Source organism: Anser anser (genome assembly GCF_964211835.1).
Source record: "Anser anser genome assembly, contig: HAP1_SCAFFOLD_426, whole genome shotgun sequence".
NCBI lineage: Eukaryota > Metazoa > Chordata > Aves > Anseriformes > Anatidae > Anser > Anser anser.
Window position 1 is genome coordinate 13,472 of NW_028153479.1, and position 27,943 is coordinate 41,414.

A 27,943-nucleotide genomic window follows, 5' to 3' on the forward strand; every position below is an offset into this window, starting at 1 on the left:
GTAGACCTGCTGTCCCTTTCTCCTCCCCCCCCGAACCACATCTCCCAGCACCCCCCGGCGGGCCGTTCCCTCCCAGCTCCCCCCGTTTCCACCCCGTTTCGTCGCCCTGACGCCATCTCCCCGCGCCATGAAGCCTCCCCCCCGGCCCCGCCTGGTCCCGGCCCGCTTCGCCGAGGCCCCGGCGGGGAGGCCCCGGGCCGCGGCCTGGTCGCTGCGGGAGAAGCGATCGCTGCTGGCGGCGCTGCGGGCCCAGGCCGCCCTCGGCCTCCCGGAGCTCCAGGCCCGGCCGCTGCGGGAGAGCCTCCCCCGGCGGAGCGAGGCCGAGGTGGGCCCGGGGGGGGGCTTAATGGCCTGGGGGGGGCTTAATGGCCCGGGGGGGGTCCTTAATATGCTTGGGGGGGTCTCAGGGAGGGTCCTTAATGGCTTGGGGGGGGCCTTAGTAATCTGGGGGGGGGGGGGCTTGGGGAGGGGGGGGGACTCCTGGAGAGGGTCCTTAATGGCTTGGGGGGGGTCCCTTAATATGCCCGTGGGGGGGGGGGTGGTCCTTAATAACACGGGGGGGTCCTTGGGGGGGGGTTGGAAGGGGTCCTGGGTCCCCAATTCCTCGGGGAGGGGGCTTGGGGGGGTCCCCGGGGGGGTCCTGGGTCCCTGCGTACCCCAAGGTACATGGGGGGGCCAAGGGGGGGGTACAGTGGGATGGGGGGGGGTCTGGGGGTGCACCGGGGGGAAATGGGGGGGTACATGGGGATGGGGGGGGTGCACGGGGGGGGGCTGGGGGTACACGGGGGGGGGCAACGGGGGGTTTTGGGGTGGCAATGGGGGGGGGGGCATATCAGTGGGTCCTACGGGGTCGGGGTGGGTGGCAGCTCCCGGGGGCTGGAACTACGGGATATTTTTGGGGGGGGGCTATGGGGTATTTGAGGGGGGGGTCCCTAATTCCTGTGCCCCCCCCCCCGGCAAAGATCCTCGGCCTGGTGTCGCGGCTGCGGGGCCGGGCGGCGCGCGAGGCCGTGGGCACCCAGCACCGCGCCTGCCTGGAGGAGCAGCGGCGCCGCCGCGCCCGGCGCCCGGCCCCCATCGAGGTGAGGACCCCCCGCCCCAGGGGGGGGGACACGGGGGGGTCATATTTGTGGGTTTTCGCCTCCCCCCCCCTCCAGGTGTGGCTGGAGCTGGCACAGACGCTGGCGGAGGGCGTGGAGGAGGCGGCGGCGGCGTTTTCGCAGGTGGGGGGGGGGGTAAAAGTGGGGGGGGTGGGGGTAAATGGGGGGGTGGGGGTAGATTGGGGGAGGTCGGGGGTAAATTGGGGGGGTTCAGGGGTAAGTTGGGGGGGTTCAGGGGTAAATTGGGGGTTTCAAATGAGGGGGGTGAGGGTAAAATGGGGGGGGTTAAATGGGGGCTGGGGGTAAATTGGGGGGGGGGACCGGGGGTAAAATGGGGGGGTGGGGTAAAGTGGGGGGGTTGGGCGTAAAATGAGGGGGGGGTTAAATGGGGGAGCCCAAATTGGGGGGGGTGGGACAAGGGGGGTGAGGGTAAAGTGGGGGGGGGGGGGTTGGGGATAAAGTGGGGGGGGTAAAATGGGGGGGTTGGGGGTAAAGGGGGAGTAAATTGGGGGGGTTGGGGGAAAATTTGGGGGGTTGGGGTTAAAGGGGGGTTAAAATGGGGGGGGCTGGGGGTAAAATGGGGGGGTGGGGGTAAAGTGGGGGGGGTTAAATTGGGGGATAAAATGGGGTTAAAAGGGAGGGTCCTTAATGGCTTGGGGAGGGGGAGTCTTAGTAATCTGGGGGGGGGGGGCCTTAACATCGCCAGATGGTCTCCGAGGAAGGTAACTCCTCTGGGGTCTCCTTAAACAGGGGCTGAGCTGCTGGGGGCACGGCTGGATTTGGGGTCCCACAGGTGTGACTGTCTGGGAGACCCTCAGCCTCATTCCCCCTCCCCATAACAACCCAGTGGTGAAATTGGGTGCTGGGGATTTTTCGTTATCTCACTTTGTTGAGGTCCTGCCTCGTGTCAACACACTGGTGGTGAGTGGAAACCCCTTGAGACCCAACCCCTTCCCGGCCCTCTCCTTCCCACACCTGCTCCTCCTATTTTGGGTGTGGGTCAATGGTATTTTTGTAGGGTTTGCAGCTGGGGGCAGGTAGGGAGGTGGAGACCAAACGTGTTTTCCCAGTGGCTGCTGTGGAGGAGCATCAGCGACGGGTTTTACCCTTCACCCTTAGCCTTTTCAACCCCCCTTCCCCATTTCCTATTTTCATAAATTACCAAGTTGCAGCAAAAAAAAATAAAATTGCTTGAAAGCACATTAAGGACATTTCTGCCGGCATGGCAAAGCTGCCCAGGGTGTGGAAAGGGTTTTTGCAGTCTCCTTTCTTTCATCACTTCCCGCAGCGGGACGCAACCTTGTGCTGAATCCCAAGGAGATAAAATGAGTCCTAGCCCAGAGACATTTCTGCTTTACGAGGTCCCCTCTGTGCTTTATTGTATTCCTTGAAATGAAAGCCAGTTTCTTTTCTTTGCGTGGAGTTAGTCCCTTCTGCCTCTGCTCCTTGCACCTCACCTCCGTCCCCCCTGCCTGTCTCCCTCTCTATCCCCCAGCCGCAGTCCCTGCCCCGACCCTCTGGGTGCTGCAGGGACAGAAGGAATATTTCTTTGGAGACGCTGTCACGCTGGTGTGCACCACTCCCCCCAGCATCACTGGGAAGCTGACGTACCAAATTTTTGGCGAGGCTGGCTGGGCAGTTTCAGGATTTAGCTCGGCGAATAACTACACGTTTGAGTTCGTCCTCTCCCGAATGCAACACAGGGGGCCACATTTCTGCAGCTATTCCCTCAAGCGAGGTCGGAAGCAGCTCATATCCCCAACCAGCGAAAAACTGGTGATCAAGATTGGAGGTGAGCTGTGTGATTTCTTTATCTTTCTCTCTGCTTTCTCCCTCCTCTCTGAGAACTATTCAGATGCCCAAACGTGGGTGTCAGCTATCGCCCCGCAATGTGACAACTCACCTGGAAATCAGGATTGGTGGGCTTTGTGGTTTAACCCAGCCCATCGCCAAAATCAGTAGGATTTCTGGGTGGAGGATTTATCTTTCTGGGACCAGCATGGTCTGGAAGGTGGCTGCCACTGGCGCTCTTCTCATGTCGTGGCAGGAAGCCTACAATCCCAAGCTTTGCTGCATGCAGTGGGAAGGCAAACAACTGGAGATCCGTTTGTGCTGTCCTTATTGCTACGTCTCCATTTATTCCTCCCCTTTTCTCAGACCACCTTCCCCAGCCCCTGCTGATGGTGGAGTCCCCGCTGGGAGAGGTGATGGCAGGAGATCTCCTGAGCATCATCTGTAAGGCCCCTGGAGACGCCACTGTACGGAGGTTTCACTTCTACAGGGATGGCCAAGAGGTCCTCCCTACGACAGAAGGCTCTGAGGACAATGCAGCAGATCACGGGGGCAATTTAAGGACTTCCATGGTCCTCCAGCTCCCACGTGCTGGTCCCCAACAGAGTGGAAACTTTACCTGCAAGTATGAGGAAAAAAAGCCTGAGAGGTGGATCCCGTCCTTCACAAGCCAAGCCGTGTCTATCAGTATAAATGCCCAAAAGAAAGGTGAGCTGGCCATCCATCCACCCACCTAACAATCTGTCAGTCCATCCACCACCAACCCATCCATCCATCCACCCATCCATCCATCCAGTAACCAGCCCATTAAACCATCCCTCTCTCCATCTGTCCATCCGTCTGTCCCTCCCTCTCTCCATTTTTTCCTGAAACGATTCCATTCCAGTCCCTGTACGTTCCTCTCCAAACTAGCTGATTTTTGCACCGGGCAGCTGCTCTATCTATCCGATCACCATCCTTCTGTCCATGACTCAGCCCACCCAGTCTTGCACCCACCTCTCCCTCCCTCTCAGCCCTTCCATCACCCCAACCACCCCAAACAAGTATCGAGCATCCCTCTGTCCACCTTTATGGCTCAGCAGCCTCTCCTTGGCCTCCCGAGCCATTGTTCCCAAATTTCTCAGTGCCTCCTGCAGAGCCAAGCAAGCGGGGAAAGTCTTTGGGTGTTCAGCACTCAGGACCTGAGCAGAATGCCTGGAGACGGAGGGGTGGGGAAAGGGAAAGAGAGATGGTGGCGGAACGATGCTCACAGCCTTCCCTCCGTCAGCACGCATGAACTGTGTCTACATCTCCTAACCTGTCCCACCCTCTTGCAGGGAAGAGCTGCTTCCTTCTTCTACGGCTCCTGGTTGTGGGCGGCTGCTTCCTCACCATCAACAGCCTCATCCTCCTCTTCTTCTGGGCCCGGGGGAGAACCAAAGGTACACCCTGAGCTGAGGGGGGAATCGCCCCACCTTTGGGCTCCCCACCACCCACCTCGCTCCTTCCCGCAGACGCCTCGTTCCTGTCTGGAGCCAGCCCTGCCGGGATCTCCCAGCTGCACGCCAGATCCCCACACACCCTTCAGGAGGAGAATAAGTATGAGGAACACTAATGAGAGGAAGATGCTGTGGGCGATTCCACCCCCTAAAGACCGCTCCCTGCTGAAGACGCATCCCAAAAGACTGGTGTGCAGCCAAACAGGTGCTCACCTGTGGGAAAACAAAGCAAGAAACGGTTCCTGGGAGGATGAAAGAAGTAGAAAGGGGTCGTTTCACGTGGTAGAGGGGAGGGAGGAGACATGGACGTTGTCGGGAAGGGTGATTGTGAAAGAGAAAATGAAGAAAGACCAGAAATAAAAATGGAAATTGTGAGGAAAAAGAAAGGAGTGAGAAAGGGTGAGAAATGAAATGGAGAGACAAACAGTGTGAGTGAAAAATGAAAGCATGGACAGAGGCTGAGACAGAGTGAGAGAGGGATGGGGAAGAAAAGGGATGCCAGGAGCATCGAGGAGGGCACGACGGTGGGAAGAGCAGGTTGGAGAGGTGAAGGAGAAGAAAAAAGGTGGAAGGAGAGCCCCCAAATCAGAACAAGCCCTTGTGCGGGTCATTAACTGGATGGCCACCGCTGTCACCTCGCCTGGTTGTCCCGGTGTGTTAGGGATGTTAGGGCATCCAGGGAGGGGTGGGAGAGCCGCTGCAGGTGGGGTGGGTGGCTGGGGGCTCTGGTGTTTGGGCTTTTGGAGGGGAATGTCCCATAGCCCATATACGTGGGAGCTGTGGGGCTGCAATAGGAGGATGCTGGAAATGCAGAGACTGGGAACGTGTGAAAATGTGGAGGTGGCATTTGAGCCCCTGGGGGTGGCGTACAGGGAACTGGGGGGATATTGGGGTGGGACGTTAAGGAGTGAGTGGTGGATATTTGGGGCATGTGCGGGGCTATGGGATATGGCATGCCACCAGCACTGGATATGAGGGGAATGCAGGGATGTGGGGAAGCTGCGTGATCAATATGGGAACCTGAGCTGATGGGGGCGCGCTGGGAAATCTGGCTATGGATGGCACTAAGGACAGGGGGCTTTGGGGATACGGCAGGCTGCTGGGGAGGGATATGGGGGCAGGAAGGAGATGGCGACCCTGCCGATGGGATACAGAGCGACTTTGGGGCAGTATGAGGCTGTGAGATATGAGGATAGCGGAACCGCTCTCTCCTGTCCTCCGCGGCCTTATCTCCACCTCGCAGCCTTCCTTCCCCTCCAGCCTCTTTCTGCCATGCCCTCAGCCCCCGGCAGCCAGCAGTGGATGAGAAAGAATCGATAGAGGGGAGGGAGCGTGCTGCCGGGCCATGAGGTCCCAACGCTGCTCCGTGACACCGGGAGGGCTGCGAGGTCACAATACCTCTCGGTGATGCAGTGCTGGGCCGTGACATCCCGACACCCCATTGTGACGCTGGGCCAGCCCACAGGCACTGCTCCGCACCGGTCCTGACAGCAGCAGTAGCTGCAGCTGCAGCGGCGGTGGTGGAAGCATGGTGCGAGTGTGGGGAGCCACGGCCCCTGCCTGCGTCCTCTTCCTCCTCCTGGTGGCCCTGTGTGCCCGGGGTGCCCAGGCTGCGCCATGGCGACCACCGGGAGCAGGTGGGTGGGCAGGGCCGGGGCCAACACCAAACCCTGGGCGGCATGGTGCTGCGCGGCACGCGTATGGATGGAGGGGACGGGGACGGGATGGCAGCAGGGCCGGGCGGGCACCGCGGGCAGGGGGCAGGCAGGAGGCAGAAGCCCCGCAGGGTGGCACGGTGGGGCCGTGGCTGCTGCGGGGTTGTTTCCTGCCGGGGGGGCCGGGAGCGGCGCTGGGGCCGAGAAGCCCGGGTCTGAGCCCCTGTGGGGCTGAGGCCGCTGGCCCCTCTTGGGAAATTTCCACCTGCATCTTTGTCCCGTGACATTGCCTCAGCCCCCTCAGTCACTGCAGGGTGCTGGGGAAGAGGGAGAGCACAGCATGCCATGGCAACGTCTCTCATCTCTGCTTGATTTTAGATGATGACGATGTTGGCTCTCGATATCCAGCTTCTCAGCTGGATCACGGTTTGGAGCCTCAGGAGGATCCCCGAGGTACGTTGCGAGTGTGCTTCCTTGAAGGAAGATGGCTAATGGGCTGTAATAGTTTATTCAGGGTCTTCCAAGCGCGTTTGTGCCGTGAGGGGGCTTGCACAAATGAGCCCTGAATATTTCTTCACTTGGAGAGATGCCACCCCTGCCCCTCTCCACAGAGAGGGAAGAACCCAGGCTTTTCTTCCTGTTTGGGCCATGTCATTACCTGAGCCCCAGCCAGTGCCTCCCGGTCACTGAGGAAGAGGCAGGCCCCAAGAGGCAATGGAAGCTCCCCTTACCTGTGTCTGATCCCACTTGTGCCCACAGGCAGTACTGGTCAAGTGCCTCCATGGAATCCTGCTCCTGAGCCTGCCAGTATGGGTCCCCCAGGTGGTAAGTTGTCCGTGTTCATTTCCTTGCTGTTTGTTAAGGGTTTGTTGAGCTAGCTCAGCAAGGGTTCAGCTGCTCACTGGCCAGGGGGCTTCTCCATGACAAACATGGATGATCATTTTTCCCGGGGTCTGCACGCTCCCCCTGCAGTGGGGTCTTCCTTTGTGTCCAGCAGAGATCTTCCCGTAAGAAACACCTGAGGGGCCACATCTTTGGCGGCGTGGTCCCTGCGGGGTGTTGCGCACAGCCTGGAGAGAGGATTTGGGAAGAGGCCAAGAGGGAGCCTCCAGCTCAGCAGGCCCCTTTGCGGCTTTGGAAATCCTGGCTCGTGTCTGGGTCCCACATCCTTGCCTGAGCCCCCTCCAGTCGCTGCAGGTCACTAAGGAAGAGGTAGATCACACCATGCACGGGGAATGTTTCTCTTCTGTGCTTGATTGCAGCAGTTCTCGTAGGCTCTGGCTACTCGACACCTCAGCCTGATGTGGACCACGAGCCTCAGGTTAATCTGCCAGGTAAGTCAGCGGAAGGCAGGAGCATCTAGGTGCTGCAGAGCCAGCAGGCACCTTGCGCTTGAGTTGAGACCTGGGGTGGGCACGGGGAGGGCCCTTCTCCGGGCAGCTCCACGCACGCTTAGTTTGTACCAGCACGGTGCCACTGCAGGCACCCAGCAACTGTTTGCAAGATGCTCTGGAGTGGCAGGGAGAGACGAGTGCCGTGGAGCAGTCCCCTCTTTGAACCGCATTCTCTGTCACTCTGGTCAGAAGGAGTATGTTGGCGTAGTTCACAGGAGGGACTCCACTTGTGTTTACAGATGGGACCGAAGGCGAAGGTGATCCAGGCTCCCAGATGGGTTCCAGGACTGAAGCTCTGGGAGATGGCCTGGGTAAGTTGTGGCTTTTGACTTCCTTTGAGAGCTGCCAGCTCAAAGCCCAAACGTCAGCCAGGCATCTCTGCAGGTGGGAGGGTATAGACCGGCACGTGTGTGTGCCCTGTCAAGGCACGAGCCCTGGTATGCTCTCCTACCGAGCTATTGATGTAGATGGCGCTGGGACAGAAACTTCTCACGGGGCTTTGGTTGCAGAAGTGTCCCCAGGGAGGGCTTTGCCAGATCCTCGGCTGCTTCCTGCGCTGGAGCCCAGCTGGTATCCCAGGGGTGGGAAGTCATTTCACTGACTTCACAAACGAAGCCCTGGTCCTCCAAATTGCACTGGTGCCAAAGTTAACTTCCTACTTTCTGTTCAGGTCCTCTAAGAGCGAAGGACAATGCTGAAATAAGAAAATCTTCCCCAACATCCCCTGACATCGTAGAGGAGATCATAAAGGAGTTAGAGGAGGCAGCACCTGGTGGGTATATTTCACTCTGTCCGCCATAAGACTTGGGAAGCTGAGGTTCTAAATCCATGTGTGGACACACCGTAACCTGCACAGCAGGAAGGGATGGATCAGAGCGGAGACACTCAATTTCACACCTGGCAGGCACTGGTGAGCGCCAGAGAAGGCCGAGAGCCTCTGCTGCCGCTTGTGGGTCACGCCGTGTCCCAGGGGCAGCTGCTAGCCCAGCACTACCATAAGTGGTCCGAGCTGTTCCGTGCAAACATTGGTATCCAGCCAGCAGCAAAGGGCTTCTGCTGAACTTGTGTTCAGCTCCTGCACAGCGCTGCTTGCAGCTGGGCGAGTTCAAGGCAGGAGGCACAGCCCAAGCAGTCCTTGCTGTCTCATTTGCCGGGAGACACATGTCACTGCAGGGGAAAAGCACCCTTGGCGCTTAGTTTCAGCTCAGTTTCAGCTGATTTAGCTGTCCAATTCTAGTTGGGTTTCAAATGACTTGGCTGTGCTTCTCCTCTTGTTTGGGGACTGTGGGCTCTTCCCTGATGCCCACAACTGTGCCCACAACATGGTTCAAGAGCTTGCGGCTCAGCCTGATGTGTGTGACTCTTGCCCTTCCCATGGGATGGAGTCAGCATGATGGGATGGACATGCTTCTCAGAAGGGCTGTTCCTGCCTCTGAACTGGATGCAGCTTTTTTCTGTCCTCTTTGAAGGCACGAATTGAGCAACATCTTGCAGTGTGCCAAAAATGCACTATGTGCGATGTGAACAAGAAGATCTCCTGCAATCTCCTGGTCTCGCAGCAGGCCAGATTTTGCTGTCTGTGCTGGTAGACTGCCAGGAGTCGAACACTTAGATTTTTCTTTGTGAATGACATGTTGTTTGGAGTAGTGAGTACCTCCCCCAGAAGCCCAGGCCGTAGCTTCTAAACTTTAGGGATGTCTTTTGAGAAGCACTACCTTTCAAAGATACCGTCCTCGAAAGGAGGAGCGGTTCCTTAGGGTCACACTGTCCTGCTTTCTTTCTAAAGGGCTGGTTAGAGAGACTGTGCCGAAGAAGGTGCTTTGGCGAGGAAGCGGTCGCACGCTGCCGCTCCCTGGCAAAAGAACAGAGCCAGTGAAGTCAACTGCCCCACCAGGTAAAGGCTGTTTCTTGGTCATCCGCTGTCACCAACCAGAACCAGCATGCGTGTGCAGGTTCTTGCCCTGGTACCCGCTCTTGCAGCTCATGTCAGCAGCCAAACCCAAGAGTGTCAGTAGGCAGCAAGTGTTGCAGAGGAAGGCAGGAGTGGCTCCCTGAGGATGGCTGTCTTCCCCGGGCTGTGACAGCACGTGAGAGCAGTGCAGCGGAGAGACGCTCACAAAGCTCTGTGGCTGTGGCTAGAGAGGGGTCACCTCCCAGCGCACCCAGTTCCCAGGGATTTTGGAACCTTGCTCTTGGGGGAACGAGGCCGTCAGAAGCCCATTGAGCAGACGATGGGAAACGGGACCCCTCCTGTGAGCTGAGGCCCAGAGTGATGCCCTGACTCAGTGCAAACAGGGCACTGCCATAGAGCTACTGATGTAGGTGTCGATGTGACAGAAACTTCTCACGGGGCTTTGGTTGCAGAAGTGTCCCCAGGGAGGGCTTTGCCAGACCCTCGGCTGCTTCCTGCGCTGGAGCCCAGCTGGTATCCCAGGGGTGGGAAGTCATTTCACTGACTTCACAAACTAAGCCCTGCTTCTCCAAATTGCACTGGTGCCAAAGTTAACTTCCTACTTTCTGTTCAGGTCCTCTAAGAGCAAAGGACAATGCTGAAATAAGAAAATCTTCCCCAACATCCCCTGACATCATAGAGGATCTCATAAAGGAGTTAGACGAGGCAGCACATGGTGGGTATATTTCACTCTGTCCGCCATAAGACTTGGGAAGCTGAGGTTCTAAATCCATGTGTGGACACACCGTAACCTGCACAGCAGGAAGGGATGGATCAGAGCGGAGACACTCAATTTCACACCTGGCAGGCACTGGTGAGCGCCAGAGAAGGCCGAGAGCCTCTGCTGCCGCTTGTGGGTCACGCCGTGTCCCAGGGGCAGCTGCTAGCCCAGCACTACCATAAGTGGTCCGAGCTGTTCCGTGCAAACATTGGTATCCAGCCAGCAGCAAAGGGCTTCTGCTGAACTTGTGTTCAGCTCCTGCACAGCGCTGCTTGCAGCTGGGCGAGTTCAAGGCAGGAGGCACAGCCCAAGCAGTCCTTGCTGTCTCATTTGCCGGGAGACACATGTCACTGCAGGGGAAAAGCACCCTTGGCGCTTACCTCAGTTTCAGCTGATTTAGCTGTCCAATTCTAGTTGGGTTTCAAATGACTTGGCTGTGCTTCTCCTCTTGTTTGGGGACTGTGGGCTCTTCCCTGATGCCCACAACTGTGCCCACAACATGGTTCAAGAGCTTGCGGCTCAGCCTGATGTGTGTGACTCTTGCCCTTCCCATGGGATGGAGTCAGCATGATGGGATGGACATGCTTCTCAGAAGGGCTGTTCCTGCCTCTGAACTGGATGCAGCTTTTTTCTGTCCTCTTTGAAGGCACGAATTGAGCAACATCTTGCAGTGTGCCAAAAATGCACTATGTGCGATGTGAACAAGAAGATCTCCTGCAATCTCCTGGTCTCGCAGCAGGCCAGATTTTGCTGTCTGTGCTGGTAGACTGCCAGGAGTCGAACACTTAGATTTTTCTTTGTGAATGACATGTTGTTTGGAGTAGTGAGTACCTCCCCCAGAAGCCCAGGCCGTAGCTTCTAAACTTTAGGGATGTCTTTTGAGAAGCACTACCTTTCAAAGATACCGTCCTCGAAAGGAGGAGCGGTTCCTTAGGGTCACACTGTCCTGCTTTCTTTCTAAAGGGCTGGTTAGAGAGACTGTGCCGAAGAAGGTGCTTTGGCGAGGAAGCGGTCGCACGCTGCCGCTCCCTGGCAAAAGAACAGAGCCAGTGAAGTCAACTGCCCCACCAGGTAAAGGCTGTTTCTTGGTCATCCGCTGTCACCAACCAGAACCAGCATGCGTGTGCAGGTTCTTGCCCTGGTACCCGCTCTTGCAGCTCATGTCAGCAGCCAAACCCAAGAGTGTCAGTAGGCAGCAAGTGTTGCAGAGGAAGGCAGGAGTGGCTCCCTGAGGATGGCTGTCTTCCCCGGGCTGTGACAGCATGTGAGAGCAGTGCAGCGGAGAGACGCTCACAAAGCTCTGTGGCTGTGGCTAGAGAGGGGTCACCTCCCAGCGCACCCAGTTCCCAGGGATTTTGGAACCTTGCTCTTGGGGGAACGAGGCCGTCAGAAGCCCATTGAGCAGACGATGGGAAACGGGACCCCTCCTGTGAGCTGAGGCCCAGAGTGATGCCCTGACCCAGTGCAAACAGGGCACTGCCATAGAGCTACTGATGTAGGTGTCGATGTGACAGAAACTTCTCACGGGGCTTTGGTTGCAGAAGTGTCCCCAGGGAGGGCTTTGCCAGACCCTCGGCTGCTTCCTGCGCTGGAGCCCAGCTGGTATCCCAGGGGTGGGAAGTCATTTCACTGACTTCACAAACTAAGCCCTGCTTCTCCAAATTGCACTGGTGCCAAAGTTAACTTCCTACTTTCTGTTCAGGTCCTCTAAGAGCAAAGGACAATGCTGAAATAAGAAAATCTTCCCCAACATCCCCTGACATCATAGAGGATCTCATAAAGGAGTTAGAGGAGGCAGCACCTGGTGGGTATATTTCACTCTGTCCGCCATAAGACTTGGGAAGCTGAGGTTCTAAATCCATGTGTGGACACACCGTAACCTGCACAGCAGGAAGGGATGGATCAGAGCGGAGACACTCAATTTCACACCTGGCAGGCACTGGTGAGCGCCAGAGAAGGCCGAGAGCCTCTGCTGCCGCTTGTGGGTCACGCCGTGTCCCAGGGGCAGCTGCTAGCCCAGCACTACCATAAGTGGTCCGAGCTGTTCCGTGCAAACATTGGTATCCAGCCAGCAGCAACTGGTGTGTGCTTGCAGCTGTGCCCAGAATATGGTTCAAGGAGGAGCAGTTCCTTGTAGTCACACTGTCCTGCTTTCTTTCTAAAGGGCTGGTTAGACAGACTGTGCTGACGGAGGTGCTTTGGCGAGGAAGCGGTCGCACGCTGCCGCTCCCTGGCAAAAGGACAGAGCCAGTGAAGTCAACTGCCCCACCAGATAAAGGCTGTTTCTTGGTCATCCGCTGTCACCAACCAGAACCAGCATGCGTGTGCAGGTTCTTGCCCTGGTACCCGCTCTTGCAGCTCATGTCAGCAGCCAAACCCAAGAGTGTCAGTAGGCAGCAAGTGTTGCAGAGGAAGGCAGGAGTGGCTCCCTGAGGATGGCTGTCTTCCCCGGGCTGTGACAGCATGTGAGAGCAGTGCAGCGGAGAGACGCTCACAAAGCTCTGTGGCTGTGGTTAGAGAGGGGTCACCTCCCAGCGCACCCAGTTCCCAGGGATTTTGGAACCTTGCTTTTGGGGGAACGAGGCCGTCAGAAGCCCATTGAGCAGACGATGGGAAACGGGACCCCTCCTGTGAGCTGAGGCCCAGAGTGATGCCCTGACCCAGTGCAAACAGGGCACTGCCTCACTGGCACTCCTGGGCTCCCGAATTTTGTTCAGTTTTGTCCCTAAGGCTCCGAGTGTGCCTCGAGCAGCGAAGGTGGGCAAGCGCCTAAGAACTTTTAGAACTCCAAAGAGCTGGGGAAGCAAACCTGAGACACTGGGCCCTCAGCATTATGGCAGGGGAAACAAAGGATGGAGGGAAAACAAAGCTGAGAGGCAAAAGGGAGGCTCCAGAGTGCCTTGAGTTGCAGTGCCTTTGGCAGATTCCCCAGCTTCTGCTGAACCTCAGGAAGCATTGCGGCCTGAGGATTTTCACTTGCTCAAAGATGCTAACCAAATGAAACAGAACACTTCCTGGCAATGTCAGACCTCCGGTGAGATTACCAGTAGTGCGCAGGACACAGCAATGTCCACAATTGTTCTTGCAGGCGTGGATGGGGAGAACAATGCAAACACTGCGAAGCGCCAATATTTCCTAAGTTCCTGGATAGCAGGCACTGTGGCATTCTCGGCTCCCCTCCTGTTTTTGATAGTTGTGTGCTGCGTGCGTGCTTATCCGGCGTTGGAGGCATAAAAATCAGTGAGTTGTTGTTCCCCCGCTCCCTCTCCTCCTCTCCCCCTCCCAAATTCGTTACCGTATCTTTGTCAACGTTATTATGTGGCTGCTGCCAGCCAGGAAGCAGTTGTCGTTAGCGTATTGTGAAGTGAGCAGTTAGTTTTTGACCAGACTCTTCTGAAATTTCTGCTGTCCAGTGCTTTAGGTGGCCTCTAATTCCTGGGCATTCTGTTCTGGAGCCCATTTTTCTGTTGCTGGTCTTAGCGAAGCTTGGCCCTTCCGCAGCAAGAGCAGAGCCAGGGACAGCCGTAGGCAAAGCGAGGTCAGGAAGAGAAATGCAGGAGCTGAGAGAGGGTGCCATCAGAGAGAGAAGCGCAGCAGTGCCAGTTCCCCCCCAGCACAAGGCACCCTGTTCTGGGATGCCCTGAATTGCAGGTGTCCGCCTCAGCCAAGGTGTGCCAGCTACTGGGAGCATGGGGATGAGCCCTGCCAGCTGCGGGCATTGCCTTGGAGAGGGGCAGTCGGTGTGTCACAGCCGCACCTGAGCGCTGCCAGCGTGCGTGTCCTCAGCACACACAGAGCTTGTGTGTTTAATTACACATCCCAAAGAGCGGATGGGCAGCACCTCCCCGAACAGGGAGCCGAGGCCGTCACCTTGTTGGGCCAGGGCCAGGGCCGGGCAGGGAGCTGAGTACTGGTCCTTGCAAGGCGCTCTGAAAAAGGGCAGCCGGTGGCTGTTGGGACCCGGTCGTGCTGAGCCCGGCTGTGGACCCCTGTCTCTGCGGGGGCCAGGTCTTCTTGCTGGGACAGCACGTGCAGAGCAGGCAGGTCAGGATGGCTGGCGAGGCGCTGGGGAGGAGACAAGCTGGGGCAGGATGTGGAGGGGAGCAGAGTCCCAGCCGAGGGCACAGGGCACCCTGTTTTCTGCACAGAGCACTGTGTGCCCACAGCTCATGCACAGCCGGGTGCCTGCACCCTGCTGCCTCGCACCCGCCTGGCACCGCAGCCGCAGCACGGCCTCAGCAAGTTCCTGTCTCCGCAGGCGCCTCGCCGCAGCCCAGGCAGCCCAGACATTGACACCCGCAGCCGCTCCGTGAGCCCGTACAGGCAGCCTGACCACCGTGGTACGCCTGAGAGCCAGGCCCGACGCCAGCGGCCACCATCAGTGCCTGGAAGAGCGGCCCGCCTGCCACCAGCCCGGCCTCCACGGCCCCCACGCCCGGCAGCGGATCAGTGGAAGGTGCACGACCGGCCCAGTACCCACCAGTCCTCGTGGGCACAGACGCCGCCCCCACGGCCCCCCCCAACCTCCTCCAAGGGCTGGGGCAGGCCCCCCCGGGGTGCAGCCTTGGCCACACTTTCAATAAATATTGAATAATACAGCACAGCAGTCCGGGTCTTATGTACAGCGACACCCAGGAACCCACAGCAGGACTTTGTGACTGATCGAGAAGTAAGCCTGAGGGTCCTCGGTGCTGGGGGTCAGCCAGACTGTGCCCACCATGCAGGGAACGCAGGGGAAGGGAGCTGGGGAGCAGCACAGCAGGAGCAGACAGAAGGGCTGTGAGCGCGGCAGCGACCCTGCACAGCGCTCACCCGAGAACCCCCTGCTCAAACTGGCAGTGCCGCAGCCACACACAAGCGCGGGCCCTTCCTGATCCTGGGCCGAGGCCAGGCTCCCCACAGCCAGCCCTCCTCAGGTCCTGACCCTGCACGGATGGCCGATTTTGGCCAGGGCGCCCCATGCCAACGCTCCCACGGCTCAGCTCTCCTCAAGGGGTAGAAGAAAAAAATCCCAGCTCATTGCCCAAGTCTCCCTTGTGCTGGGCCCCACAGCTGGATGCTCTGCTCTGGGGAGGGGGGTTTCACGAGGGCACAGCACACGGGGAGAACGGCTTTTCACTGGTGACGATAGCAAGATTGAGTGGCTGAGCAATTACAAAGACAGCTCTTCCTTTCCGTAGCATATTCTCCCCTTTTTAAAGGACAGGCTCAGCTCAGTTTTTACCAGATTGTGGTGTTTTTTATTTATTTCTTTACATCATGCAAACAGTGTGTAATATACTTCTTTTTGCTGCACTACCATCCTGAGTGGAACAACAGCTATTAAGACTAGAGGTAGAAAGAGGCGACTGAGGGGAGGCCTCACGGCGGCCCTCAGCTTCCTGAGGAGGGGAGTGGAGGGGCAGGCGCTGATCTCTTCTCTCTGGGGGCCCGAGGGAACAGCACGGAGCTTCATTGCCTCAGCCCCCTCCAGTCGCTGCAGGTCACTAAGGAAGAGGTAGATCGCAGCATGCTCCACACACGCTTACTTTTGTACCAGCACGGTGCCACTGCAGGTGCCCAGCAGCCGTCTGCAAGGCGCTCTTGAGTGGAAGGGAGAGACGAGTGCCGTGGAGCAGTCCCCCGATTCTCCCATCAAAAAGTGCCCCCATTCCGAAGCCTTTGGGTACACCTGAACTCCCCTGGGGAGCCTTTATGCAACCCCACACAACAGGACTCTGCGCCTTCTCTCTCTCCAGACCCTAACCCTAATTAAGGCCCCCCCCATAGCCACTAAGACCCCCCCCCCCCAAGCCATTAAGGATCCTCCCTGGGACCCCCCCAACCCCCCCCCCAGGATATTAAGCCTAACCCTAATTACACCCCTAATTAAGCCTGTCAACCCAAGCCTTTGGGTAGACCTGACCTCCCTTTGGGAGCCTTTACACAGCCCCACACGCAACAGGACTCTGCGCCTTCTCTCTCTCCAAACAACCCTGACCCTAACCCTAATTACGCCCCTAATTAAGCCACCCAACGGAATCCACTGGGTATACCTGACCTCCCTTTGGGAGCCTTTACTCAACCCCACACACAACAGGACTCTGCGCCTTCTTTCTGAACAACCCCGACCCTAACCCTAATTACACTCCTAATTAAGCCTCCCAACCCAAGCCTTTGGGTAGACCTGACCTCCCTTTGGGAGCCTTTACACAGCCCCACACACAACAGGACTCTGCGCCTTCTCTCTCCAAACAACCCTGACCCTAACCCTAATTACGCCCCTAATTAAGCCTCCCAACGGAAGCCTTTGGGTAGACCTGATCTCCCTTGGGGAGCCTTTACACAACCCCCCCACACAACGGGACCCTGCGCCTTCTCTCTCTCCAAACTACCCTAAATGTAACCCTAATTACGCCCCTAATTAAGCCTCCCAGCAGAAGCCTTTGGGTAGACCTGATCTCCCTTGGGGAGCCTTTACACAACCCCACACACAACAGGACCCTGCGCCTTCTTTCTGAACAACCCCGACCCTAACCCTAATTACGCCCCTAATTAAGCCTCCCAGCAGCAGCCTTTGGGTAGACCTGACCTCCCTTTGGGAGCCTTTACACAGCCCCACACACAACAGGACTCTGCGCCTTCTCTCTCCAAACAACCCTGACCCTAACCCTAATTACACCCCTAATTAAGCCTCCCAGCAGAAGCCTTTGGGTAGACCTGATCTCCCTTGGGGAGCCTTTACACAACCCCCCCACACAACGGGACCCTGCGCCTTCTCTCTCCAAACAACCCCGACCCTAACCCTAATTACGCCCCTAATGAAGCCTCCCAGCAGCAGCCTTTGGGTAGACCTGCTGTCCCTTTCTCCTCCCCCCCCGAACCACATCTCCCAGCACCCCCCGGCGGGCCGTTCCCTCCCAGCTCCCCCCGTTTCCACCCCGTTTCGTCGCCCTGACGCCATCTCCCCGCGCCATGAAGCCTCCCCCCCGGCCCCGCCTGGTCCCGGCCCGCTTCGCCGAGGCCCCGGCGGGGAGGCCCCGGGCCGCGGCCTGGTCGCTGCGGGAGAAGCGATCGCTGCTGGCGGCGCTGCGGGCCCAGGCCGCCCTCGGCCTCCCGGAGCTCCAGGCCCGGCCGCTGCGGGAGAGCCTCCCCCGGCGGAGCGAGGCCGAGGTGGGCCCGGGGGGGGGCTTAATGGCCTGGGGGGGGCTTAATGGCCCGGGGGGGGTCCTTAATATGCTTGGGGGGGTCTCAGGGAGGGTCCTTAATGGCTTGGGGGGGGCCTTAGTAATCTGGGGGGGGGGGCTTGGGGAGGGGGGGGGACTCCTGGAGAGGGTCCTTAATGGCTTGGGGGGGGTCCCTTAATATGCCCGTGGGGGGGGGGGTGGTCCTTAATAACACGGGGGGGTCCTTGGGGGGGGGTTGGAAGGGGTCCTGGGTCCCCAATTCCTCGGGGAGGGGGCTTGGGGGGGTCCCCGGGGGGGTCCTGGGTCCCTGCGTACCCCAAGGTACATGGGGGGGCCAAGGGGGGGGTACAGTGGGATGGGGGGGGGTCTGGGGGTGCACCGGGGGGAAATGGGGGGGTACATGGGGATGGGGGGGGTGCACGGGGGGGGGCTGGGGGTACACGGGGGGGGGCAACGGGGGGTTTTGGGGTGGCAATGGGGGGGGGGGCATATCAGTGGGTCCTACGGGGTCGGGGTGGGTGGCAGCTCCCGGGGGCTGGAACTACGGGATATTTTTGGGGGGGGGCTATGGGGTATTTGAGGGGGGGGTCCCTAATTCCTGTGCCCCCCCCCCCGGCAAAGATCCTCGGCCTGGTGTCGCGGCTGCGGGGCCGGGCGGCGCGCGAGGCCGTGGGCACCCAGCACCGCGCCTGCCTGGAGGAGCAGCGGCGCCGCCGCGCCCGGCGCCCGGCCCCCATCGAGGTGAGGACCCCCCGCCCCAGGGGGGGGGACACGGGGGGGTCATATTTGTGGGTTTTCGCCTCCCCCCCCCTCCAGGTGTGGCTGGAGCTGGCACAGACGCTGGCGGAGGGCGTGGAGGAGGCGGCGGCGGCGTTTTCGCAGGTGGGGGGGGGGGTAAAAGTGGGGGGGGTGGGGGTAAATGGGGGGGTGGGGGTAGATTGGGGGAGGTCGGGGGTAAATTGGGGGGGTTCAGGGGTAAGTTGGGGGGGTTCAGGGGTAAATTGGGGGTTTCAAATGAGGGGGGTGAGGGTAAAATGGGGGGGGTTAAATGGGGGCTGGGGGTAAATTGGGGGGGGGGACCGGGGGTAAAATGGGGGGGTGGGGTAAAGTGGGGGGGTTGGGCGTAAAATGAGGGGGGGGTTAAATGGGGGAGCCCAAATTGGGGGGGGTGGGACAAGGGGGGTGAGGGTAAAGTGGGGGGGGGGGGTTGGGGATAAAGTGGGGGGGGTAAAATGGGGGGGTTGGGGGTAAAGGGGGAGTAAATTGGGGGGGTTGGGGGAAAATTTGGGGGGTTGGGGTTAAAGGGGGGTTAAAATGGGGGGGGCTGGGGGTAAAATGGGGGGGTGGGGGTAAAGTGGGGGGGGTTAAATTGGGGGATAAAATGGGGTTAAAAGGGAGGGTCCTTAATGGCTTGGGGAGGGGGAGTCTTAGTAATCTGGGGGGGGGGGGCCTTAACATCGCCAGATGGTCTCCGAGGAAGGTAACTCCTCTGGGGTCTCCTTAAACAGGGGCTGAGCTGCTGGGGGCACGGCTGGATTTGGGGTCCCACAGGTGTGACTGTCTGGGAGACCCTCAGCCTCATTCCCCCTCCCCATAACAACCCAGTGGTGAAATTGGGTGCTGGGGATTTTTCGTTATCTCACTTTGTTGAGGTCCTGCCTCGTGTCAACACACTGGTGGTGAGTGGAAACCCCTTGAGACCCAACCCCTTCCCGGCCCTCTCCTTCCCACACCTGCTCCTCCTATTTTGGGTGTGGGTCAATGGTATTTTTGTAGGGTTTGCAGCTGGGGGCAGGTAGGGAGGTGGAGACCAAACGTGTTTTCCCAGTGGCTGCTGTGGAGGAGCATCAGCGACGGGTTTTACCCTTCACCCTTAGCCTTTTCAACCCCCCTTCCCCATTTCCTATTTTCATAAATTACCAAGTTGCAGCAAAAAAAAATAAAATTGCTTGAAAGCACATTAAGGACATTTCTGCCGGCATGGCAAAGCTGCCCAGGGTGTGGAAAGGGTTTTTGCAGTCTCCTTTCTTTCATCACTTCCCGCAGCGGGACGCAACCTTGTGCTGAATCCCAAGGAGATAAAATGAGTCCTAGCCCAGAGACATTTCTGCTTTACGAGGTCCCCTCTGTGCTTTATTGTATTCCTTGAAATGAAAGCCAGTTTCTTTTCTTTGCGTGGAGTTAGTCCCTTCTGCCTCTGCTCCTTGCACCTCACCTCCGTCCCCCCTGCCTGTCTCCCTCTCTATCCCCCAGCCGCAGTCCCTGCCCCGACCCTCTGGGTGCTGCAGGGACAGAAGGAATATTTCTTTGGAGACGCTGTCACGCTGGTGTGCACCACTCCCCCCAGCATCACTGGGAAGCTGACGTACCAAATTTTTGGCGAGGCTGGCTGGGCAGTTTCAGGATTTAGCTCGGCGAATAACTACACGTTTGAGTTCGTCCTCTCCCGAATGCAACACAGGGGGCCACATTTCTGCAGCTATTCCCTCAAGCGAGGTCGGAAGCAGCTCATATCCCCAACCAGCGAAAAACTGGTGATCAAGATTGGAGGTGAGCTGTGTGATTTCTTTATCTTTCTCTCTGCTTTCTCCCTCCTCTCTGAGAACTATTCAGATGCCCAAACGTGGGTGTCAGCTATCGCCCCGCAATGTGACAACTCACCTGGAAATCAGGATTGGTGGGCTTTGTGGTTTAACCCAGCCCATCGCCAAAATCAGTAGGATTTCTGGGTGGAGGATTTATCTTTCTGGGACCAGCATGGTCTGGAAGGTGGCTGCCACTGGCGCTCTTCTCATGTCGTGGCAGGAAGCCTACAATCCCAAGCTTTGCTGCATGCAGTGGGAAGGCAAACAACTGGAGATCCGTTTGTGCTGTCCTTATTGCTACGTCTCCATTTATTCCTCCCCTTTTCTCAGACCACCTTCCCCAGCCCCTGCTGATGGTGGAGTCCCCGCTGGGAGAGGTGATGGCAGGAGATCTCCTGAGCATCATCTGTAAGGCCCCTGGAGACGCCACTGTACGGAGGTTTCACTTCTACAGGGATGGCCAAGAGGTCCTCCCTACGACAGAAGGCTCTGAGGACAATGCAGCAGATCACGGGGGCAATTTAAGGACTTCCATGGTCCTCCAGCTCCCACGTGCTGGTCCCCAACAGAGTGGAAACTTTACCTGCAAGTATGAGGAAAAAAAGCCTGAGAGGTGGATCCCGTCCTTCACAAGCCAAGCCGTGTCTATCAGTATAAATGCCCAAAAGAAAGGTGAGCTGGCCATCCATCCACCCACCTAACAATCTGTCAGTCCATCCACCACCAACCCACCCATCCATCCACCCATCCATCCATCCAGTAACCAGCCCATTAAACCATCCCTCTCTCCATCTGTCCATCCGTCTGTCCCTCCCTCTCTCCATTTTTTCCTGAAACGATTCCATTCCAGTCCCTGTACATTCCTCTCCAAACTAGCTGATTTTTGCACCGGGCAGCTGCTCTATCTATCCGATCACCATCCTTCTGTCCATGACTCAGCCCACCCAGTCTTGCACCCACCTCTCCCTCCCTCTCAGCCCTTCCATCACCCCAACCACCCCAAACAAGTATCGAGCATCCCTCTGTCCACCTTTATGGCTCAGCAGCCTCTCCTTGGCCTCCCGAGCCATTGTTCCCAAATTTCTCAGTGCCTCCTGCAGAGCCAAGCAAGCGGGGAAAGTCTTTGGGTGTTCAGCACTCAGGACCTGAGCAGAATGCCTGGAGACGGAGGGGTGGGGAAAGGGAAAGAGAGATGGTGGCGGAACGATGCTCACAGCCTTCCCTCCGTCAGCACGCATGAACTGTGTCTACATCTCCTAACCTGTCCCACCCTCTTGCAGGGAAGAGCTGCTTCCTTCTTCTACGGCTCCTGGTTGTGGGCGGCTGCTTCCTCACCATCAACAGCCTCATCCTCCTCTTCTTCTGGGCCCGGGGGAGAACCAAAGGTACACCCTGAGCTGAGGGGGGAATCGCCCCACCTTTGGGCTCCCCACCACCCACCTCGCTCCTTCCCGCAGACGCCTCGTTCCTGTCTGGAGCCAGCCCTGCCGGGATCTCCCAGCTGCACGCCAGATCCCCACACACCCTTCAGGAGGAGAATAAGTATGAGGAACACTAATGAGAGGAAGATGCTGTGGGCGATTCCACCCCCTAAAGACCGCTCCCTGCTGAAGACGCATCCCAAAAGACTGGTGTGCAGCCAAACAGGTGCTCACCTGTGGGAAAACAAAGCAAGAAACGGTTCCTGGGAGGATGAAAGAAGTAGAAAGGGGTCGTTTCACGTGGTAGAGGGGAGGGAGGAGACATGGACGTTGTCGGGAAGGGTGATTGTGAAAGAGAAAATGAAGAAAGACCAGAAATAAAAATGGAAATTGTGAGGAAAAAGAAAGGAGTGAGAAAGGGTGAGAAATGAAATGGAGAGACAAACAGTGTGAGTGAAAAATGAAAGCATGGACAGAGGCTGAGACAGAGTGAGAGAGGGATGGGGAAGAAAAGGGATGCCAGGAGCATCGAGGAGGGCACGACGGTGGGAAGAGCAGGTTGGAGAGGTGAAGGAGAAGAAAAAAGGTGGAAGGAGAGCCCCCAAATCAGAACAAGCCCTTGTGCGGGTCATTAACTGGATGGCCACCGCTGTCACCTCGCCTGGTTGTCCCGGTGTGTTAGGGATGTTAGGGCATCCAGGGAGGGGTGGGAGAGCCGCTGCAGGTGGGGTGGGTGGCTGGGGGCTCTGGTGTTTGGGCTTTTGGAGGGGAATGTCCCATAGCCCATATACGTGGGAGCTGTGGGGCTGCAACAGGAGGATGCTGGAAATGCAGAGACTGGGAACGTGTGAAAATGTGGAGGTGGCATTTGAGCCCCTGGGGGTGGCGTACAGGGAACTGGGGGGATATTGGGGTGGGACGTTAAGGAGTGAGTGGTGGATATTTGGGGCATGTGCGGGGCTATGGGATATGGCATGCCACCAGCACTGGATATGAGGGGAATGCAGGGATGTGGGGAAGCTGCGTGATCAATACGGGAACCTGAGCTGATGGGGGCGCGCTGGGAAATCTGGCTATGGATGGCACTAAGGACAGGGGGCTTTGGGGATACGGCAGGCTGCTGGGGAGGGATATGGGGGCAGGAAGGAGATGGCGACCCTGCCGATGGGATACAGAGCGACTTTGGGGCAGTATGAGGCTGTGAGATATGAGGATAGCGGAACCGCTCTCTCCTGTCCTCCGCGGCCTTATCTCCACCTCGCAGCCTTCCTTCCCCTCCAGCCTCTTTCTGCCATGCCCTCAGCCCCCGGCAGCCAGCAGTGGATGAGAAAGAATCGATAGAGGGGAGGGAGCGTGCTGCCGGGCCATGAGGTCCCAACGCTGCTCCGTGACACCGGGAGGGCTGCGAGGTCACAATACCTCTCGGTGATGCAGTGCTGGGCCGTGACATCCCGACACCCCATTGTGACGCTGGGCCAGCCCACAGGCACTGCTCCGCACCGGTCCTGACAGCAGCAGTAGCTGCAGCTGCAGCGGCGGTGGTGGAAGCATGGTGCGAGTGTGGGGAGCCACGGCCCCTGCCTGCGTCCTCTTCCTCCTCCTGGTGGCCCTGTGTGCCCGGGGTGCCCAGGCTGCGCCATGGCGACCACCGGGAGCAGGTGGGTGGGCAGGGCCGGGGCCAACACCAAACCCTGGGCGGCATGGTGCTGCGCGGCACGCGTATGGATGGAGGGGACGGGGACGGGATGGCAGCAGGGCCGGGCGGGCACCGCGGGCAGGGGGCAGGCAGGAGGCAGAAGCCCCGCAGGGTGGCACGGTGGGGCCGTGGCTGCTGCGGGGTTGTTTCCTGCCGGGGGGGCCGGGAGCGGCGCTGGGGCCGAGAAGCCCGGGTCTGAGCCCCTGTGGGGCTGAGGCCGCTGGCCCCTCTTGGGAAATTTCCACCTGCATCTTTGTCCCGTGACATTGCCTCAGCCCCCTCAGTCACTGCAGGGTGCTGGGGAAGAGGGAGAGCACAGCATGCCATGGCAACGTCTCTCATCTCTGCTTGATTTTAGATGATGACGATGTTGGCTCTCGATATCCAGCTTCTCAGCTGGATCACGGTTTGGAGCCTCAGGAGGATCCCCGAGGTACGTTGCGAGTGTGCTTCCTTGAAGGAAGATGGCTAATGGGCTGTAATAGTTTATTCAGGGTCTTCCAAGCGCGTTTGTGCCGTGAGGGGGCTTGCACAAATGAGCCCTGAATATTTCTTCACTTGGAGAGATGCCACCCCTGCCCCTCTCCACAGAGAGGGAAGAACCCAGGCTTTTCTTCCTGTTTGGGCCATGTCATTACCTGAGCCCCAGCCAGTGCCTCCCGGTCACTGAGGAAGAGGCAGGCCCCAAGAGGCAATGGAAGCTCCCCTTACCTGTGTCTGATCCCACTTGTGCCCACAGGCAGTACTGGTCAAGTGCCTCCATGGAATCCTGCTCCTGAGCCTGCCAGTATGGGTCCCCCAGGTGGTAAGTTGTCCGTGTTCATTTCCTTGCTGTTTGTTAACGGTTTGTTGAGCTAGCTCAGCAAGGGTTCAGCTGCTCACTGGCCAGGGGGCTTCTCCATGACAAACATGGATGATCATTTTTCCCGGGGTCTGCACGCTCCCCCTGCAGTGGGGTCTTCCTTTGTGTCCAGCAGAGATCTTCCCGTAAGAAACACCTGAGGGGCCACATCTTTGGCGGCGTGGTCCCTGCGGGGTGTTGCGCACAGCCTGGAGAGAGGATTTGGGAAGAGGCCAAGAGGGAGCCTCCAGCTCAGCAGGCCCCTTTGCGGCTTTGGAAATCCTGGCTCGTGTCTGGGTCCCACATCCTTGCCTGAGCCCCCTCCAGTCGCTGCAGGTCACTAAGGAAGAGGTAGATCACACCATGCACGGGGAATGTTTCTCTTCTGTGCTTGATTGCAGCAGTTCTCGTAGGCTCTGGCTACTCGACACCTCAGCCTGATGTGGACCACGAGCCTCAGGTTAATCTGCCAGGTAAGTCAGCGGAAGGCAGGAGCATCTAGGTGCTGCAGAGCCAGCAGGCACCTTGCGCTTGAGTTGAGACCTGGGGTGGGCACGGGGAGGGCCCTTCTCCGGGCAGCTCCACGCACGCTTAGTTTGTACCAGCACGGTGCCACTGCAGGCACCCAGCAACTGTTTGCAAGATGCTCTGGAGTGGCAGGGAGAGACGAGTGCCGTGGAGCAGTCCCCTCTTTGAACCGCATTCTCTGTCACTCTGGTCAGAAGGAGTATGTTGGCGTAGTTCACAGGAGGGACTCCACTTGTGTTTACAGATGGGACCGAAGGCGAAGGTGATCCAGGCTCCCAGATGGGTTCCAGGACTGAAGCTCTGGGAGATGGCCTGGGTAAGTTGTGGCTTTTGACTTCCTTTGAGAGCTGCCAGCTCAAAGCCCAAACGTCAGCCAGGCATCTCTGCAGGTGGGAGGGTATAGACCGGCACGTGTGTGTGCCCTGTCAAGGCACGAGCCCTGGTATGCTCTCCTACCGAGCTATTGATGTAGATGGCGCTGGGACAGAAACTTCTCACGGGGCTTTGGTTGCAGAAGTGTCCCCAGGGAGGGCTTTGCCAGATCCTCGGCTGCTTCCTGCGCTGGAGCCCAGCTGGTATCCCAGGGGTGGGAAGTCATTTCACTGACTTCACAAACGAAGCCCTGCTTCTCCAAATTGCACTGGTGCCAAAGTTAACTTCCTACTTTCTCTTCAGGTCCTCTAAGAGCAAAGGATAAAGCTGAAAGAGTAAAACCTTCCCTGAGGTCCTCTCACATCACAGGGAAAATCAGAAAGTACTTCGAGAAGGCAGCACCTGGTGGGTATATTTCACTCTGTCCGCCATAAGACTTGGGAAGCTGAGGTTCTAAATCCATGTGTGGACACACCGTAACCTGCACAGCAGGAAGGGATGGATCAGAGCGGAGACACTCAATTTCACACCTGGCAGGCACTGGTGAGCGCCAGAGAAGGCCGAGAGCCTCTGCTGCCGCTTGTGGGTCACGCCGTGTCCCAGGGCAGCTGCTAGCCCAGCACTACCATAAGTGGTCCGAGCTGTTCCGTGCAAACATTGGTATCCAGCCAGCAGCAACTGGTGTGTGCTTGCAGCTGTGCCCAGAATATGGTTCAAGGAGGAGCAGTTCCTTGTAGTCACACTGTCCTGCTTTCTTTCTAAAGAGCTGGTTAGAGAGACTGTGCTGACGGAGGTGCTTTGGCGAGGAAGCGGTCGCACGCTGCCGCTCCCTGGCAAAAGGACAGAGCCAGTGAAGTCAACTGCCCCACCAGGTAAAGGCTGTTTCTTGGTCATCCGCTGTCACCAACCAGAACCAGCATGCGTGTGCAGGTTCTTGCCCTGGTACCCGCTCTTGCAGCTCATGTCAGCAGCCAAACCCAAGAGTGTCAGTAGGCAGCAAGTGTTGCAGAGGAAGGCAGGAGTGGCTCCCTGAGGATGGCTGTCTTCCCCGGGCTGTGACAGCACGTGAGAGCAGTGCAGCGGAGAGACGCTCACAAAGCTCTGTGGCTGTGGCTAGAGAGGGGTCACCTCCCAGCGCACCCAGTTCCCAGGGATTTTGGAACCTTGCTCTTGGGGGAACGAGGCCGTCAGAAGCCCACTGAGCAGACGATGGGAAACGGGACCCCTCCTGTGAGCTGAGGCCCAGAGTGGTGCCCTGACTCAGTGCAGATGGGGCACTGCCTCACTGGCACTCCTGGGCTCCCGAATTTTGTTCAGTTTTGTCCCTAAGGCTCCGAGTGTGCCTCGAGCAGCGAAGGTGGGCAAGCGCCTAAGACCTTTTAGAACTCCAAAGAGCTGGGGGAGCAAACCTGAGACACTGGGCCCTCAGCATTATGGCAGGGGAAACAAAGGATGGAGGGAAAACAAAGCTGAGAGGCAAAAGGGAGGCTCCAGAGTGCCTTGAGTTGCAGTGCCTTTGGCAGATTCCCCAGCTTCTGCTGAACCTCAGGAAGCATTGCGGCCTGAGGATTTTCACTTGCTCAAAGATGCTAACCAAATGAAACAGAACACTTCCTGGCAATGTCAGACCTCCGGTGAGATTACCAGTAGTGCGCAGGACACAGCAATGTCCACAATTGTTCTTGCAGGCGTGGATGGGGAGAACAATGCAAACACTGCGAAGCCCCAAGATTTCCTAAGTTTCGGCATAGCAGTCACTGTGGTATTCGTGGCTCCCCTCCTGCTTGTGATAGTTGCGTGCTGGGTGCGTGAGTATTCGGCGTTGGAGGCAGAAAAATCAGTGAGTTGTTGTTCCCCCGCTCCCTCTCCTCCTCTCCCCCTCCCAAATTCGTTACCGTATCTTTGTCAACATTATTATGTGGCTGCTGCCAGCCAGGAAGCAGTTGTCGTTAGCGTATTGTGAAGTGAGCAGTTAGTTTTTGACCAGACTCTTCTGAAATTTCTGCTGTCCAGTGCTTTAGGTGGCCTCTAATTCCTGGGCATTCTGTTCTGGAGCCCATTTTTCTGTTGCTGGTCTTAGCGAAGCTTGGCCCTTCCGCAGCAAGAGCAGAGCCAGGGACAGCCGTAGGCAAAGCGAGGTCAGGAAGAGAAATGCAGGAGCTGAGAGAGGGTGCCATCAGAGAGAGAAGCGCAGCAGTGCCAGTTCCCCCCCAGCACAAGGCACCCTGTTCTGGGATGCCCTGAATTGCAGGTGTCCGCCTCAGCCAAGGTGTGCCAGCTACTGGGAGCATGGGGATGAGCCCTGCCAGCTGCGGGCATTGCCTTGGAGAGGGGCAGTCGGTGTGTCACAGCCGCACCTGAGCGCTGCCAGCGTGCGTGTCCTCAGCACACACAGAGCTTGTGTGTTTAATTACACATCCCAAAGAGCGGATGGGCAGCACCTCCCCGAACAGGGAGCCGAGGCCGTCACCTTGTTGGGCCAGGGCCAGGGCCGGGCAGGGAGCTGAGTACTGGTCCTTGCAAGGCGCTCTGAAAAAGGGCAGCCGGTGGCTGTTGGGACCCGGTCGTGCTGAGCCCGGCTGTGGACCCCTGTCTCTGCGGGGGCCAGGTCTTCTTGCTGGGACAGCACGTGCAGAGCAGGCAGGTCAGGATGGCTGGCGAGGCGCTGGGGAGGAGACAAGCTGGGGCAGGATGTGGAGGGGAGCAGAGTCCCAGCCGAGGGCACAGGGCACCCTGTTTTCTGCACAGAGCACTGTGTGCCCACAGCTCACGCACAGCCGGGTGCCTGCACCCTGCTGCCTCGCACCCGCCTGGCACCGCAGCCGCAGCACGGCCTCAGCAAGTTCCTGTCTCCGCAGGCGCCTCGCCGCAGCCCAGGCAGCCCAGACATTGACACCCGCAGCCGCTCCGTGAGCCCCTACAGGCAGCCTGACCACCGTGGTACGCCTGAGAGCCAGGCCCGATGCCAGCAGCCACCATCAGTGCCTGGAAGAGCGGCCCGCCTGCCACCAGCCCGGCCTCCACGGCCCCCAAGCCCGGCAGCGGATCAGTGGAAGGTGCACGACCGGCCCAGCAGCCCCCAGTCCTCGTGGACACAGACACCACCTCCACGGCCCCCTCCACCCTCTTCCAAGGGCTGGGGCAGCCCCCCCCGGGATGCAGCCTTGGCCACACTTCCAATAAATATTGTGTAATACAGCACAGCAGTCCGGGTCTTATGTACAGCGACACCCAGGAACCCACA

At 58.4% G+C, this 27,943-nt stretch overlaps 2 protein-coding genes across 6 annotated transcripts; both read left to right on the forward strand.

Annotated features, from left to right (window-relative positions):
- Positions 1 to 184: 184 nt before the first annotated feature.
- On the forward strand, positions 185 to 27,897 carry LOC310892086 (uncharacterized protein). The gene is made up of 20 exons (XM_083854257.1): positions 185 to 325; positions 2,596 to 2,892; positions 3,258 to 3,599; positions 4,208 to 4,312; positions 4,385 to 6,006; positions 6,403 to 6,477; positions 6,784 to 6,849; positions 7,287 to 7,358; positions 7,658 to 7,729; positions 8,089 to 8,190; positions 9,205 to 9,312; positions 9,783 to 9,854; positions 9,944 to 10,045; positions 11,054 to 11,161; positions 11,632 to 11,703; positions 11,793 to 11,894; positions 25,003 to 25,104; positions 25,464 to 25,571; positions 26,388 to 26,539; positions 27,558 to 27,897. Exons 5-20 carry the CDS (start codon positions 5,898 to 5,900, stop codon positions 27,891 to 27,893), a joined length of 1,758 nt encoding a protein of 585 aa, XP_083710383.1. The 5' UTR covers positions 185 to 325; positions 2,596 to 2,892; positions 3,258 to 3,599; positions 4,208 to 4,312; positions 4,385 to 5,897; the 3' UTR covers positions 27,894 to 27,897.
- LOC310892087 (snRNA-activating protein complex subunit 2-like) lies at positions 16,995 to 21,669 on the forward strand. Of its 5 annotated transcripts, XR_014577866.1 has the most exons (8): positions 17,011 to 17,242; positions 17,878 to 17,997; positions 18,073 to 18,138; positions 18,765 to 18,935; positions 19,510 to 19,806; positions 20,172 to 20,513; positions 21,122 to 21,226; positions 21,299 to 21,669. XR_014577866.1 is itself a non-coding variant. In XM_083854258.1 (5 exons), exons 1-5 carry the CDS (start codon positions 17,045 to 17,047, stop codon positions 19,207 to 19,209), a joined length of 732 nt encoding a protein of 243 aa, XP_083710384.1. In that variant the 5' UTR covers positions 17,006 to 17,044; the 3' UTR covers positions 19,210 to 19,216. The 5 variants fall into 5 exon arrangements, 3 of the variants coding, with proteins under 3 accessions (XP_083710385.1, XP_083710384.1, XP_083710386.1); XR_014577865.1 differs by lacking the exon at positions 17,878 to 17,997 and having other exon boundaries at positions 17,009 to 17,242; XM_083854258.1 differs by lacking the exons at positions 19,510 to 19,806; positions 20,172 to 20,513; positions 21,122 to 21,226; positions 21,299 to 21,669 and adding an exon at positions 19,033 to 19,216 and having other exon boundaries at positions 17,006 to 17,242.
- Positions 27,898 to 27,943: the final 46 nt, after the last annotated feature.